The sequence below is a fragment of the Amphiura filiformis genome, chromosome 18 (assembly GCF_039555335.1).
Source record: "Amphiura filiformis chromosome 18, Afil_fr2py, whole genome shotgun sequence".
In the NCBI taxonomy this organism is placed as follows: domain Eukaryota; kingdom Metazoa; phylum Echinodermata; class Ophiuroidea; order Amphilepidida; family Amphiuridae; genus Amphiura; species Amphiura filiformis.
Window position 1 is genome coordinate 11608050 of NC_092645.1, and position 15589 is coordinate 11623638.

At 38.2% G+C, this 15589-nt stretch overlaps 1 protein-coding gene across 1 annotated transcript in view; it reads right to left on the reverse strand.

Moving 5' to 3' along the window:
- The window catches only part of LOC140139844 (laminin subunit alpha-1-like), a 60191-nt gene extending 50481 nt beyond the window's left edge, over nucleotides 1–9710 (reverse strand). Inside the window, exons 1-5 of the mRNA XM_072161597.1 lie at nucleotides 9569–9710; nucleotides 5321–5853; nucleotides 4433–5129; nucleotides 2921–3112; nucleotides 1704–1871 (exon numbers count right to left, since the gene is read on the reverse strand). Of these exons, the coding sequence (XP_072017698.1) occupies nucleotides 1704–1871; nucleotides 2921–3112; nucleotides 4433–5129; nucleotides 5321–5725 (1462 nt within the window). The 5' untranslated portion in view covers nucleotides 5726–5853; nucleotides 9569–9710. The remainder of the gene's footprint in view (nucleotides 1–1703; nucleotides 1872–2920; nucleotides 3113–4432; nucleotides 5130–5320; nucleotides 5854–9568) is intronic.
- Nucleotides 9711–15589: the final 5879 nt, after the last annotated feature.

Sequence of the window (15589 nt, forward strand, 5' to 3'; positions counted from 1 at the left end):
AACTCATCTGTGGCAGCGCAGGGAATTGAACCGGGCTGCAATGGTGAGAAGCGAGTGAGAAGACCACTACACTAACCCATCAAGTCATGCAATGCTGTGTCTTTTGATAAAACAATCAGCCTCCATGAATATGTGAGAAACCTCATACAAAGCTAGCACAGGGAAGTTTGTCTATTTGCTCTGGATCTGGTCTGAACTACATAATGAATACCATGCTTAAGTTACATAATTCAAGAACTATGAAAACCAAAGCAATTTACACAATGTACTGACATAATTGGTAACTAAGTATAACATGTTGTACAGAAATATATCGTGTATAAAGAAAATAAAACATGAACTGAATGGCCATGAAATGAACAAAAGCTGACAGTTCAGTAAATGTCAGACCAATTATCTCAACATATGAAACAGACTGCAAGTTGTTTTTTAATGAGAATTTCAGGAGAAGTATTATTGTGATTATGGAAACCTTGCATTTTTAAAAACCATGTTCCATATTAGACCCAATGAGCACCCATGCCCTAATACATGCCCGTACCGTACAGGTTTTGAACGGCAAACCCAGTTTTGGCTGTGGACGCGCTTGTTAATGCACACATATTTGCATCATCGGTAAATCTGTGTGTGTGTAAAGAAAGCTGGTAAAACATGGGACTAAACTGCATGGAAAAAGGGGGGAAAAAAAGAAAAGGAGAGAAAACAGAAATATATAAACAAAGAAAGAAAACAGAGATAGTTATGGCAACGGACATAAACAAATTTATTCTGGTGACCCTCTGGTCACGTCAGGTGTATTCATGACCCCCTCCCCTCTTTCCAAAGAAAATAACAACCCATCAGATCATGGCAGATTCTATTGAGCTCCTATGTGTCTTTGACCCTGTGTTATATAGCAAGCAAAATACATACAAGCAGGCAAAGCAGACCTGAATACGGTGCAGGGCTGCACGCAAGACAGTGAATTAAAAAAAAAAAAAACATAGGCCTATGCATAACAAGGCAATAAATACAATAATGCAAGAGACAAATGAATGGTAAAACACTAAGCTTGAGATGAGGTTGACCACATGAGCCCCATGTCGGTTCATGACGGGCATTCCAGATAGTGTAACTGGAGAGGATTGCAATTAAGTTTGCTTAGGTCATTTTTGATTGACCTGGGTGGTTTTTTGGCTTTGACAAAGGAGAAGATATTGGAAATCCTTTTGGTGGTATCGGGTGTAACCAAACCATGTGACCTGATTTCTATGCAGGTGAGATTGCAGGTTAAAAGCTTTTTGAAGATGCTTAAAACAAAACTGCAAATAGGTTACATAGGAGGTTTTGCTTTAAACATGTTCAGGGGCCAAAGACACATCTGAGGTTTTTCCTGCCCATGGATGCTGTACAACTTAATTCCATCAAATATCTTAATGAAATTACCTTCTAAAACTTCCAGTGTAGGAAGTGTAGTGCGCAAAGGGGAGGGGGTGGTGCAGGGGGGCCATGGCCCCCACTTTTGTTGGTCATTCGGGGGAACAACGTTAAAAACATTTTTGCAAAATTTTGCTCCTAATCAGACTCCATTCGGGGACTGAACAACATGTGCTGCGTACGCCACTGATATAGGAAAAAAAACCATGGTTTGATCAAAAGACGCATCTGGTTGACACATTTTCCTTTTCTTGGGGAGAAACTTTTCTCAGTGATTTTATACTCACCAATACAAACATCTACATCACTAATTGCTGCGGTCTCATTGCGATAGTAGCCATCGATGCAAATCTCGCATAGGTTCCCTGCTGTATTATCTTGACAGTCAGTGCACACACCGTAACCCAACGTATCGTTGTATACGCAACTTGACGCATGGTCCCCACAGTCACATTCTATAAACAAACAAACAAATTTTTTAACAATATTGTACGATTTTTGTGACAAGATAACTAGAAAAATATGCAAGCAAAAGGTAAACCTTTTGCACTATCGTTTAGAGCACATCAAAGTCTAGGGAAGGTTTTCTCATTTTTTCAAAATATTTGTTTTGAACAAAAATATACACCATTATGTGCAATATTTAGCTTAATAGAGTGACAAAATTGCTTTTTTCACATGTTTTTTGCAATATTTGAAAAATAAGGCAATTTCAAAAAAATAAAAAACTTTCCCTAAGTTCATGTCTCTTCTCCATGAAAAACTCATTTTTTTTTTACTCCGAACGGATTTTTGTTTTAAGTTGTCACAAAAAAATTGGGGTAAAAAAGTGCATTTTTGTGATTTTTTCAAAAACTCGAGATTTTTGAACAAATCTGACGTCACCATGGGATTCCTTGACTCAATTCCTTTCCAAAAATGTATAGTTTTATATACTTTGGACATACAATTCAAAAATGATGATGCTCGAAAAGGTCTGTGTTCTCTCCCATTACTCTGCCCTTAACTAAGCTAAACTTTAAAAGCACTAAACTAAACTAAGGGCTCATATTGAAATTCCCTTACACAGGAAGGTGTGCGCCATCCTGCAGATACGGTGCTAGCCTTCTTTTGTTAAAATCCTGTGTGATTATAACACTGCAATTAGCCACTTAAATAGGAGCGCGCTTTCCTGGGTTGTGCGATGAGCCGATTAGTTCAACAATCAATAAAATTGCCGGTCTTTGATAAACTTAAATTATAATCCTTGTCACCAGACCGTTATGTTTGTAGTGGGCGGAGTAAATCTTCCCATTTGTCATGGACCACTTCAAAAGGCAGGGTGTATCACTGATGCATATAATCCATCCGTTTTATGACCGAGCTTTCCTGAGGCGCACGCTTAGTGAGGGGAATCCTGCCTTCTTTCTGTGTGAAAACGTGGTAGGGTATTTCAATATGAGCCCTAAACTAAACAAATACTAAATAAAGAAAAGTTGAAACTATTAAACCTAACTCAACTTACTTTCACAAGCATTAGCAGTACCATTACCATAAGGTAGGTTAGATCCAGCTCGCCAGGGTTTATTGTTGTACATTGGTAGGCACTCCTCACAATTCTTGCCCTGTGTATTATGGTAGCATTCACATATCGTCTCGTTGCCGTGGATACTTGACAAACAATATTTCCCATGGAGATAACAAACGCAGCAGATAAGATTAAAAGAAACATGATAAAGCAGAGTGGTCCAACTTTTGCATGTTCTGTTTCCTACAAAATGTATCTTACATTGAGGCCTACCATTAATATAATGTTTCCAAAAGTTGAGTTGTATTGCTCCATCGGTTTTGATATGAGATATAAAAACGTATATGTGGTGTGATCAAGCAAAATCAGCCTGAAGTTTTCAGTTTTCTACTTTGATGTATAAAGCAACCCCATTGAAATCGGAAAAATTGTTCCATAATTAGGAGCAGTTGAAGGGTTTCCAAAACAATAGAAAAGAGGAGAAATTATTTCCTTTATTTGACTATATTTCAAAATCAATAATTTCCAACTTCTGACTGATTTTGCTTGATCACATTACATACATTGTATGTATCCCAGGATATAGAACATCAGTGGTTACAAATGTACTACAAATCAAGGTATCATGATACTATCATGTGACCATGAAATCTCAAAAAGCACCCTCAATAAGAATTTGCCAAGTCTGAAAATGCACCCCTTTTATAAAACAAGTACAATAAGTGTAATTTTCTACCCTTAGCAAGTATTTACTCTATTTTTACCCCCATAATCCGCCCTATTAGAAGCAAGTAAATCAGTCTTTTTTTTTTTTCTCTAAAACCCTTCATAACAACTGTTAATTGGGAAAACACAAATTCAAAAGTTCAAAACTTTTAAGGTGGTACTACACCCCTGCCCAATTTTGTGCCTATTTTTGCATTTTTCTCAACAATTATAGCGCATTGGGGACAAGTAAGGTATGTATATTATAGGGGCAAGGACTACAACTACTGCACTGGAAATTTTATTTCAGCACAGCCAACAGTTGTGGAGTTACAGTAAAAATGAGGAAAACCAATATTTGATCAATAAATCAATAAATACTTGCTTTGAGTTGCTGAATTCTCACTACAGTAGTTGTCGTCCTTGCCCCTATAATATACATATCTTACTTGTCACCAATGTGCTATAATTTTTGAGAAAAATGCAAAAATAGGCACAAAATTGGCCAGGGGTGTAGTACCACCTTAACCTCAATGCTACATTTGTCTCAAAGGTTCCAAAACACTGCAATTTATGGTGCAAGCTGTACCCCTTTTTCTTAAAGACAATTGGGTCCCTTCCATTTGAAATACTCACTCCAGTTGTGTAAGATATAGGTAAGGCCATAATACAGTTGGAGTATGTATTTCAAAATAATTAACCCTAGCCAATTCCGCTTCAAAAACATTACTCCTAGATGTGGAAAAATTACCTTTTAAATATTCCACAGGGGTATGGCAGGTTTCGCACATACTTACGTGACAAAGGTCTCCACATTTGAAATAGCATAAAAGTATTTGCCCAAGCCGAGATAATCGTCATGCGCACTGATGTGCAGCCCATCCGTCGCTGGCATTAGTAATTGAAAGCGCAAATCTGTCACAGTTAGAAACGACTGCAGTTCTGTGTTTGTTTCAAATTCCCTAGCCAGCTGAGCTACATCAATTCTACCCGGTGTTAACAGCATAATCCTATCACTAATACGAAACGTTACATCCACATCCGAAACACGTACTGAACTGCTATATTGATTGGTACAAATCACATCAGTCGGCAATGACAATGCCGTATCTTCTGTCACTGGCATGCCAAACTGTCGCTCGCATCCCGAAACAACTGTTCCATCGCACCCTTCTTCATCTGCATCACGCTCCGCGCAGCCCAACTCATCAGCGGCATAATACTGATACACCTCCCACGTTTCGCCGTAATCGTTACTCTTTTCCAGAATCATAAGCTGAGGGCGCCCATACTTAAACTCAATTTTGATTTCATCGGACACCTGATATGAATGTTCAAATGCGATTGTAACATTGACGTGTAGGGGCGTTGGGTAGTCATACCATGAAGATGATTGCCACCATGTATTAGCACCATTGTCTCCATTATCAAGAATGTTTTCAGGTGGGTGGGCTAGCGCAGGGTCATTCTCATCACACTTTGCACATGTAATAGCTACACCCTGAAAATACAAAGAAATTGAAATGCTCCTTGCAATAAATACTATTGGTCTAAAAAGAGTTTGCATTATCAATTGTACCAAATACCAATCAGCAACATTGTTAGAATAATTTCATCACACAAAAAAGAGGCAATGTTAGATCAGCACGTAGTACTCAGGGGGTTTAAAAGTTAGCAATTACTGGTACTTACCAAAGTACAATATAAATTATGATTTAAATCTGGATCGCCTCCACATGTGGCGTTCGGTGGGTACACAGTTGCACTAAGTCCAAGAAGAGCCAGCTTCTCTGGACTTCCAATACAGGCGCTGTACTCTCTTTCTCCCATAGAGTTCACTGTTTCACACTGATTATCCTTATCCACAAACTGTGCTGATGACTCATGGAATAAAAAAGAAATTGTGACAACAAGAACAAACATGCATAGGTTTGGTGTAAAGTTTGATGATATGACTCTGCAACTCTGTTGGTGTAACAGTCTGCTCTTCCATCTGTGTTTGGATGTGACAGCTTTTTCTTCCGACGAAGCCATCTGGCTGATGTTTAAAGTTCTTCTGTGCATCATGTGTTGGTTTTTACTTTCCCTGGCAAGCATGTGTGGTGAATGGTGAAGGTTGTACAGTACTATATAGCTCCGACAGACTTATTCTTTTCTTGAAGTGATATTCCGTTGATCACATGATTTACATTTTCTGATTGGTGTTCAAATGAATGTCACTGGATCTGAAAAATCGTTTTCAAAAGACAAATATTTATAACATATAAAAGGGATGCACCATTAGATTTCCAGGGGGCTGGAAGTCTACTAGACACAAAGTATACTGTCCATGAGTGACGTAGTCAGGGCTACGAAATCCCCGGTATTGTGGTGGCGTTCCCAGAAAAAAAATCAGGAGTAGCAGAAAAAAATCAAGACGGGAAAAATAATTTCTGTGAACACTACCACTCGTGAAATATTTTCTGCGAACTTGGACGATACCTGATAAATAAAACTAAACGCCAGTGACAAGAATGAACATGTAAACAAAGTAAAACAGATACCGTGTGTTGATTTTAATTGCGTATGACTCGATTCACTGTAAGTCTCTAACGCTGCTGCGTCAATATGACCTCCAGGCCAGACTATCGTACACTCCGGCTCCACGCTCGCAGAAAATATTTCAAACAACAGTTCACGTTCCCAGAAAGGAAATTATTTTTCGCTGCCCTGGACGTAGTCAGGATTTATATTCCAGAGGGGGCACAAGCTACTTTCAAGGGGGCTAAGATTGGATGCAATTAGTAGTAAAAATGGGCAAAAAAGGCCAGTTGTTATGGACTAAACACCGGGGAGGGCACTTGTATTTCAAGGTGGACACCATGCTCGGGTATAAAAACAAGTAACAAGGGTTGTTTTTCACTATTCAGCATTGGGCAAGTACAGCACTGTACCTGTTTAGGGTGTCAAAAATGCCAAAAATCAGGACAAATGGTATACTTTTCCAAGCATAATACTTGCTTAGCTAATTAGGGTACCAAAGTTTAATGGCAAAATAAAAAGGGTGAAATAGGCTGTTTGGCCTCAATCAGATTTTCGTAGGGTAAAGAAAACATTAAGAAACATCAAACTACTAATATTAGTCAGAACCTGAACATGAATTTTTACTTTCTTAGTGTTAAAAAAATGGCAAAATACTTGTTTAGGGTATGTTTTGCACGCGCTGAGTAATACTCGTTTAGGGTGTGTTTCAAGAGTCCATACCTGAGCATGGTGTCCATCACATAATGTAAGTGCCCCCCCCAGACTACACAGCTATGGTATTAAAGAGCATTTTGTGATCCACAGCATCATCCCCCACTTTTCTCAAAAAAGTTGAGATTTTTATATCACTGGAAACCTCTGGCTACATAATGTATAATACAAAAAAATTCGTTAAGCAAAGATATTGTGAAATTTGAAATTACATCACATTGACTATGGAGCAGCGTAATACACATAATCATGCATAACTCGCAAACGCAAAATCAGAATCAACTGAAATTTTTTGTGGATATCTACTGAAAAAATGTCATAAAAAGAGGATGCTAGGATCACGAAATACTCCTTTAAACTATCTACTAACCTACCAGTGGTGTAGCCAGAGGGAGTCAGGGAAAATTGCCCCCCCCCCCAAAAAAATGGGGATGGCAAAGAGTGAAATGCCATTAATTATATGAATGGGATGAAAAATTGACAAATGGGGACAAAAATTTGCCCCCCCCCCCAGTTCCGATATTTGAAACTTCCTGGTCCGACCGAATGGAGTTCCAAGAAGTGCTGCTGTGTGGGCCTATATATGTATCGCTGTGATTAAGCAATGTATGATGAATATATGGATAGGTCAAACTGGTTTTCAATTATTGTCAATATTAAAATGAAGACAGTTTAGTTTACACTAGAGACACCCTATAGCACTACAACTTGAGAACAAGTCCTCAAATGTTTGAAATCACTATAATCCACTATAAAAATTTAAAAAATAAAAGTTGTTCAAAAAGACCTGCTTTTTGTGTTTTTTAAGAGTAAGTGTATCACTACTTTCAGATGTAAAAAATTGCTAACACCACTTGCATATTTTTCTTTCAGGAAGTCATGATGTTTTTTAACACTAAAACTCAATGTAATGTGAGCTACGTTACCGACTACAAAATGGGCTGGTTTTACTCAATCCAAGGTCATAAAAAGCAAACTAAAGATCGATATAAATGGGGTTCGACCAGGTACTTTCACATATTATTAGGAAGTACATGTAATACAAGTGCATACTATAGAATCCTGGTAATTAACGTAGCTCACCAAGCTTAACATGCTACAGCATCACAATTTTTACTGCAATTTTTAAAAACCTACGAGTGTTTCCTTCCAAAAACCGCAAATTACATTGATACCTCTGTTTTACTTCTTTCCAATAACGTGTGTTAAAAAGGGGTAACGTAGCTCACAGCGTTTTGGTGGAAAGTGCAATTTATTTTAGAATTACACAAAGACGATTTAATCGCTAAAAAATAATGTTGATAAACAATATGATGGTGCGTTATCTAATTAAAAAACAACAAATATGTAAAGAAATCACATTTATTCAAAGAAAATATTCAGGGTCAGTTGTGACACTTGAGTAGTGGAAACGCATTTTTAGCGATTTTTGAGCCTTTGCAAGGGTTAATCAGGCTGAAGAAAGCATTAAAAGTATGGACGACTATACATGTCTGTGTAGATCTCGGTGACCAAAATCATAACATAAAAAAAACCCTAAATGCTCGACAAAGTGTTTGTGGACCAAAGAATGCAAAAAAGGCTATTGGCACCGGATTTTGTAGAATGAGCGATACATCCTGGATACCACACATGAACATGATATTGATCAATGCAAACAAGTGGAAAGTTGGTTTGCCTGTTGAAATTCCCCCCCCACCCGCGCTGCATCGATCAGCTAAGCTATTAAAGGGGCTATCATTTTCTTCGGAAGGGTGTCCCAAATATACAAAAAGTTGGCGTTAATAAAATTGCGACCCCCCTATTTCGGCAACAAAAATTGACCTCCACCACCAATAAATCTTACCCCCTAAAGCAGGCTAAAATTGTATTGAAATCGGTTTTTTTAAATAAAATAAACACTATCACTAGCTGTCTGTGGTCATCTTGTGACATTTTGGTCATCAAAATTTTTATGCCCTTCCCCCCTCCCCTCCTCCCCATTTTTCTTTTCAAAAATGTATGACCCTCCCCCCGCCCATTAGTCCGAGGTGCTCTGACGATAACACTCCGATCGCCAGGCAATCTACGTTTAACGTAGGCCAGTGGGACAACGAAACCGCTACGTGAACGAGCTACCCGCCCATAGGCCTATATTCCCGGGCCTATATTTGGGACCCATCCCCCTTCCGAAGAAAATGATAGCCCCTAAAACATTAGCTTAAAAGTAAATAAGCTTGCACACCAGTTAAAACTATCATCCGAGTATTTTGGATGAACAACAACCAAGTAGGCCTATGATCTGGAGCTGAGACTATTATAGTCTCAGATCTGGAGTATGGTATTGGCAATGCATCTATGATCTAGCATAAAATTAATTTAATTTTAGTTGTTGTTTTTTACTAATTCCCCGGGCATATTCTTTCATTCAAGATTCATAAATACAATTCGTGTCGAAACATTTATACATTACTGACCCATGGCCAACCATACCACTGAAATGTTAATAAAAATCGCTGAACATCGAGCGGGTGCACTGACCCGCAGCTCCCCAGCAATTCCAGCGTAGCTACCACGTTGCGATGGACGCCACACGCCTGATTCCGGAGCATGCGAAATTTTTTATTTTGTAATAAACTTTACTAACGTTGCAAAATGCTCTTAAACTACGTCTACATTAAATTCAAACCATCTGAATTAGTAGATTATTCTTATCTTCAAGCTTACCATGTCATATCATCTTCTGATTATATTTACAGGCTCAAACTGCTCATAGAAAGTACTCATTTTCTAGCTAAATTTCGTGAACTACCACTGACTAAACTCCATTAGCAAGTGGTTCACACACTAATCGATTATCGATGTTTTGATTGATGAATGAGTTTTGTCGAGGCCACGACTCTCGTAAGAATTGGATACACCTGATTGGCCAAATAACGATCGGCTTATAAATATTGATAAGGTTGTAGTTGGGAGAATTTACTTGTAAAACTTTTACCCTGTACTGCCTGGGGCAGGGAGGCCGAGGCGAGACCGGAAAGATAGAAGGAAAAAAGGACGGCAGGAAAGTTACGTAGTGGCGGGTGGGGGAGGGAGGGTCAAAGTGAATTGGGGTGGCAAATTTTGCGTAAAAGCAAAAAGTGGACATTTTCGTCATTTTGTGTTTTTACTGGGGTGAACGGGGGGGGGGCAAGAGTTTTGGGAGCATATGGCCCTGTGGTACCGCCAAAAGGTGGACTTCACCCTCTACAACTTTACAGCACAGTGGAGCGGCCGTGCGTGAGTATTCGAGGACTGGAGGATCGAGTCTAGCTTGATGGTCCTTTACGCCCCTGACTTCATAAACCATCACCTTTACCAATGGGTCAGTCCATATCAAAACAGATTGAGTGTACACCCACCATCTTGGATTTTGCTCTCCTTTGGCTCAGGGGTACCTTTCATGGGTCCCTAGGTGAGGTCACAAGAAAAAAAATCAAATTCCATTTCGTTTGCGAATGGCGGGCAATCAAAGTTTGGCGACCTCGACCAAAATTGGGAATTTAAGGGGTCCAAATGACAAAGTGCTCTCTTTGAGGGGCACTTTCTTCTTAATTGAATCAGTTGTGATCATCTTTTTGAATGTGGTCACTCACTGGCTGTGTCTGAAATACCTAATGCCAAAAAAGATAGATTTCGGAATTTCGTTGGGATTTCAGAGGGGGTCAAAATCAGCACTTCGTACTGTTCAATCAAATTATCTTGATTTTGAAGGACCCATGATAATGTCACAGTGCACTTATAGGTCCTAATTATGTTCAGAATGGATTAACCATATGCCAATGTCTATGAGCAATTCAAAAAGAGAAATTTCTAGACCCCTACAGAATTTTAGGCCACCCCTAAAGTGGTTCAGCCACAAATGGCGCTTAAAATCGGCAAATTTTGACCTATAATAACTTTAGGTGTACACCAGATATGAATTTCTAGTCTTTTGCATCTGAAAGAATGTAGTTTAATGTTACTAGGAACATAAGATTTGTTTTGTATTTTTGGTGTTTTAGTATTAAGTTGACGGTTTCAAAAATAGTAATTTTTGCCTGACATACCATGCATACTGGATACGGTACAAAATGCCAATTTTAGTATAATATTTTTTTTATATTTTTGATCACTTTATAGCCATTTGTATTATTTATCCTGATATTTCAAGTTGCTTTTGAGTCAAGTAATAAGAAAAAACTACTTTCTAATCCTCTGTATGGATTTTTAAGGGGTCAAAATGCACTTCCTGGCAACGATGCACATGCAAAGTACAGGTTATGGGGTCAAATGTTCAGAATGCTCCCAATTATGTCAAGTAATATATCAAATTACTCGTATGGTCATGAGGATTCCAAAAATGTATAGTTTGTTATGTGTCAGACCTTTCAGGAGGGCGCTATGACGAAAAATGTTCATAGGTCAACGACCTTTTTGAATTCTGACCATAGTTAACAACGTCTGATTTTGGTGTCTAATTATATATGTTTTCTTGCATGAGAAATACAACTAAGCAAATTAATAAACTATACAAGGAACCGATGACCCTCTTTTGCAACATGGCTGCCAAAAGCATCCATATTGTAATAAGGAGGTCATTGGTTCCTTGTACAGTTTTTTAAGTTGCGTAGTTGTATTTCTCATGCAAGATAACATAATTAGACACCAAAATCGGACGTTGTTAACTATGTAATAACAGGATAAATAAGACAATTTGCTATAAAGTGATCAAAAATAGAAAAAAGGGTATGTTGAAATTGACATTTTGTACCCATAACCTGTACATTATTAGTCAAAAATTGGGATTTTGGGACCATCAACTTAGTATCAAAACACAAAAATACAAAACAAATCTTATGTTCCTAGTAACATTAGACTACATTCTTTCAGATGCAAAAGACTAGAAATTCATATCTGGTGTACACCTAAAGTTATTAGGTGTCAAAATTTGCCGATTTTAAGCGCCATTTGTGGCTGAACCACTTTAGGCGGGCCTAAAATTCTGTAGGGGGTCAAGAAATTTCTTTTTTGAATTGCTCATAGACATTGGCACATGGTTAATCCATTCTGAACATAATTAGGACCTATAAGTGCACTGTGACATTATCATGGGTCCTTCAAAATCAAAGATAATTTGATTGAACAGTACGAAGTGCTGATTTTGACCCCCCCTGAAATCCCAACGAAATTCCGAAATCAATCTTTTTTGGCATTAGGCATTTCAGACACAGCCAGTGAGTGACCACATTCAAAAAGAGGGTCACAACTGATTTAATTAAGAAGAAAATGCCTCTCAAAGAGAGCGCTTTGTCATTTGGACACCTTAAATTCCCAATTTTGGTCAAGGTCGCCAAACTTAGATGGCCCGCCATTCGAAACGAAATTGAATTTGAATTTTTTCTTGTGACCTCACCTAGGGTTCCATGAAAGGTACCCCTGAGCCAAAGGAGAGCAAAATCCAAGAGGGTGGGTGTACACTCAATCTGTTTTGATATGGACTGACCCCAATATCAAATCATTTCCGCCAGTAGTGGCGTACATTTCTTTTTGACATGGGGGGGGGGATGCAGTTGGAAATATAGTGAATCCAGCAAACTTTTGGCAAATTTATAGTACAAAATGGTGAAATATGGCACAAAAGCTGAACAAATTTCCATGAAAAAGGTAAAAGTTTGCCCTTTTCATGCTAAAATAGCCAAATGTGATGTTAATTTGGTCTGAAATCCATATTCGGGCATCAACATTGGGGCCCGGCCCACCAACTCAACACAAAAGTTGGCAACCATGAGAGGCACCAAATCTTTTAAAGAAATTTACCCCCTTTTTCATGCAAATGCAAGGACAACATTTGGCCAAAAACAACCCCTTTTTTGTGGTTTTCAATGACTAGAATTTCCAAAACCCCTTTTCAATGACTAGAATTTCAAACACCCCTTTCCAGTGACACTAAATATTGACATAAAATTACCAGATTTTCCGAAGTAGGCCCTACCCCATTTATCTAAATTTCACGGACAGTGCAAATTAAATACCCCCTATTTTGCTGATATCATGGTCAAATTTCACGGACTGTCCAAATTAAATACCCCCTATTTTGCTGATTTCATGGTCAAATTTCGCGGACTGTCCAAATCAAATGCCCCCTATTTTCGCAATTTCGCTGTCCTCGCCACTGGTAAAAAAATTACCCCTTTTCCGCGCTATTTTGGTAACTCTCATGGTTGTCAATTTTTGTGTTGAGTTGGGGGCCGGGCATTGGGGGGAATGATTGTATGGACCATTCCCCTTATTTGGGGGATTTATCCCCCCTCATCCCCCGGGTTTACGCCTATGATCACAATGATTACCGCCACCGTTATCATCATTGGCAGCAGCATCATCAATATCATATTGGTCCTCATCATATTACAACAAACAAAATCAAGCATAGATTTGTTTTCCTTCTTCTTTTATTGAAAAAACATTCATTGATAATCTCAAGTATATGGCGATCTCTGGTATCTATATGTTTAGGTGTGGTCGCAGCAAAATGGGTACCGGTACTTTTCTTTGCCCCTGGACCCCTCCAGCTGATTGGGCTATTCCAGTTGAAATTAGACTATGCCATAGTCTATTTTTGATAAATAAAAGCATGTTAATCATGATGAAAGCATTCAGCTGAACTCGAAATTATACTGATATTTAATACATCAAAATACTAGTATAAAATTGTTATGAAAAAGTTAATATAATTATATTAGTGACAGTAAAAGTAAAGTGGCTTATATTATTGAATGCAACATATCATAATGTCATAATTGTATTGGCACTTCAGTACTGAACAATTCTGATTTTAGAATCTGCCAGTTTATTAATCGCGAAATTCCAGGTTAAAAATACACTTGGGAAGCTAACAAACAGAGGGAGTAGGGTGACTGAAAAGATCAGATGTGAAAATCTATCAATTGTGCACACATTAATTAAATCAGAGTTTTAAGCTTAAATACAATATCCAGAGTATGCACAATGGGCAAGTGGACTACGGGAAGTCTAAGTTGAAATCCACACTACTCCTGAGGAAGATTTAGCCAAAGTCCTCCACAGAGGGAGCATGAGTGTCAAATAGAATAGACAGTCGGGTAACTTCCACTTGAAATACTCACTCCAACTGTGGAAGATATAAATCCATAATCTCATAATACAAGGGGAGTGTGGGTTTCAAAATAATACTGATACTCCCCCAGTGGAAGATATTTCCAAAATCTTCCATAGGGGTGTGGAATTTAACTGAAATAGCCCACATTATATTATATTGGCACATGTTGGTTCTTACTTTGATGAAATACCTATGTCGTGAAACAAAACTGATACACCAAAATTGTGTTAATGGGCTCACTGTTTCCACATAGTCCCTATACCTAAAGCGGGTACTCTGCAGATTATGTAGTCATCTGGGCCGAACAGAGTTAGGGGCATTGATAAATATCAATATTTATATGTTCCAATTTTTCTCTACCAACATTCAGTGGTGGTGCCATGGAGGGGGAAGGTGATGGGGAATGGGTGGCTCTACCCCTGTTGCTCCCCCCCCAGTAACAACCCAAAATTGCCAACATTTCCACTTTTTGCAGCAATTTTGTGCAAAATTTGTTGATTTCACCCCCATAATAAAAATTCCTAGCGCCGCCACTGCCAACATTATAATCTCCATTTTATGAATGCATATGGATGGTATAGACAGCTGCTTCCTGCATCCCTTGCTAGGGATATTGTCATTGTAAAACCATAATGCTACAAAATGACTTGTTTGAAGGTTCACTTCCTTCACATATTTCCAGGATATGTGCTTCCTTTAAGGGCTATTTCTTGATCAGGGTATGTTTCAATAGGTTCAATAGATGTCCACGAAAAACTGCTTATTGCCAACATCTTAGTTGATTTGGACAACAGATCCTGTTTGGACATTGGATTTGCAAATTACGCATAATTACATTACAGCGCCCCCATAGGGGGCGTAATTTTGAGCGGTTGACAGCCAAATACAAATTGGACGATATCTTTGTCAATCGACCGAATCTACAAAAAACCTTATGCACACCATCATGAAGAAATCCTAGCTTTCTGATTTTGTCAAAATCTTAAATATTTTTGGAATAAGTCAGGGAGGATGTGGCTGTGTATCACAAAGTGCGCTATTGAGAACCCATTTTGTTTTGTTTTACAAAATACAGTAAAGCTGTTTGTGCTTCATGAAATTCAGAATACATAATTTACACTTCACACTTCAAATCAAAGTGCAGACAGGAACTGATATTGCATACTACAACATATTTTTACATTTATTTAAAAAATTCATGACATGTCTTTTATCACATATCACCAATTTTGGTTGATTCTATTTTTCTGTCAACTGTTTAAGAATGAGACAAGGAGATTCTCAAACCGCAAGCCTTGCCTGTTTTCATTACAACCTGCTTTAAGAATTACTTCTCGGAACAGAAGTTTTATCGACAGTATGAAAGAGCACATTGTTCATTAGAATTTCTTTTGGTCCTTCCTGCCCCCCTGCACGACTACCCAGTGAAAAATGTTCCCCTTACATCAAATGAGTCCTATAAACACTATTTTCCACTCAAAAATACACTTATAAAGATTTCATGATATACTTTTATTGGTTATCATACATATGATTGCGCCATTGATTTCTACTGAATATTCTTTCCGAACGTAGCTTCTATGGGGAACACA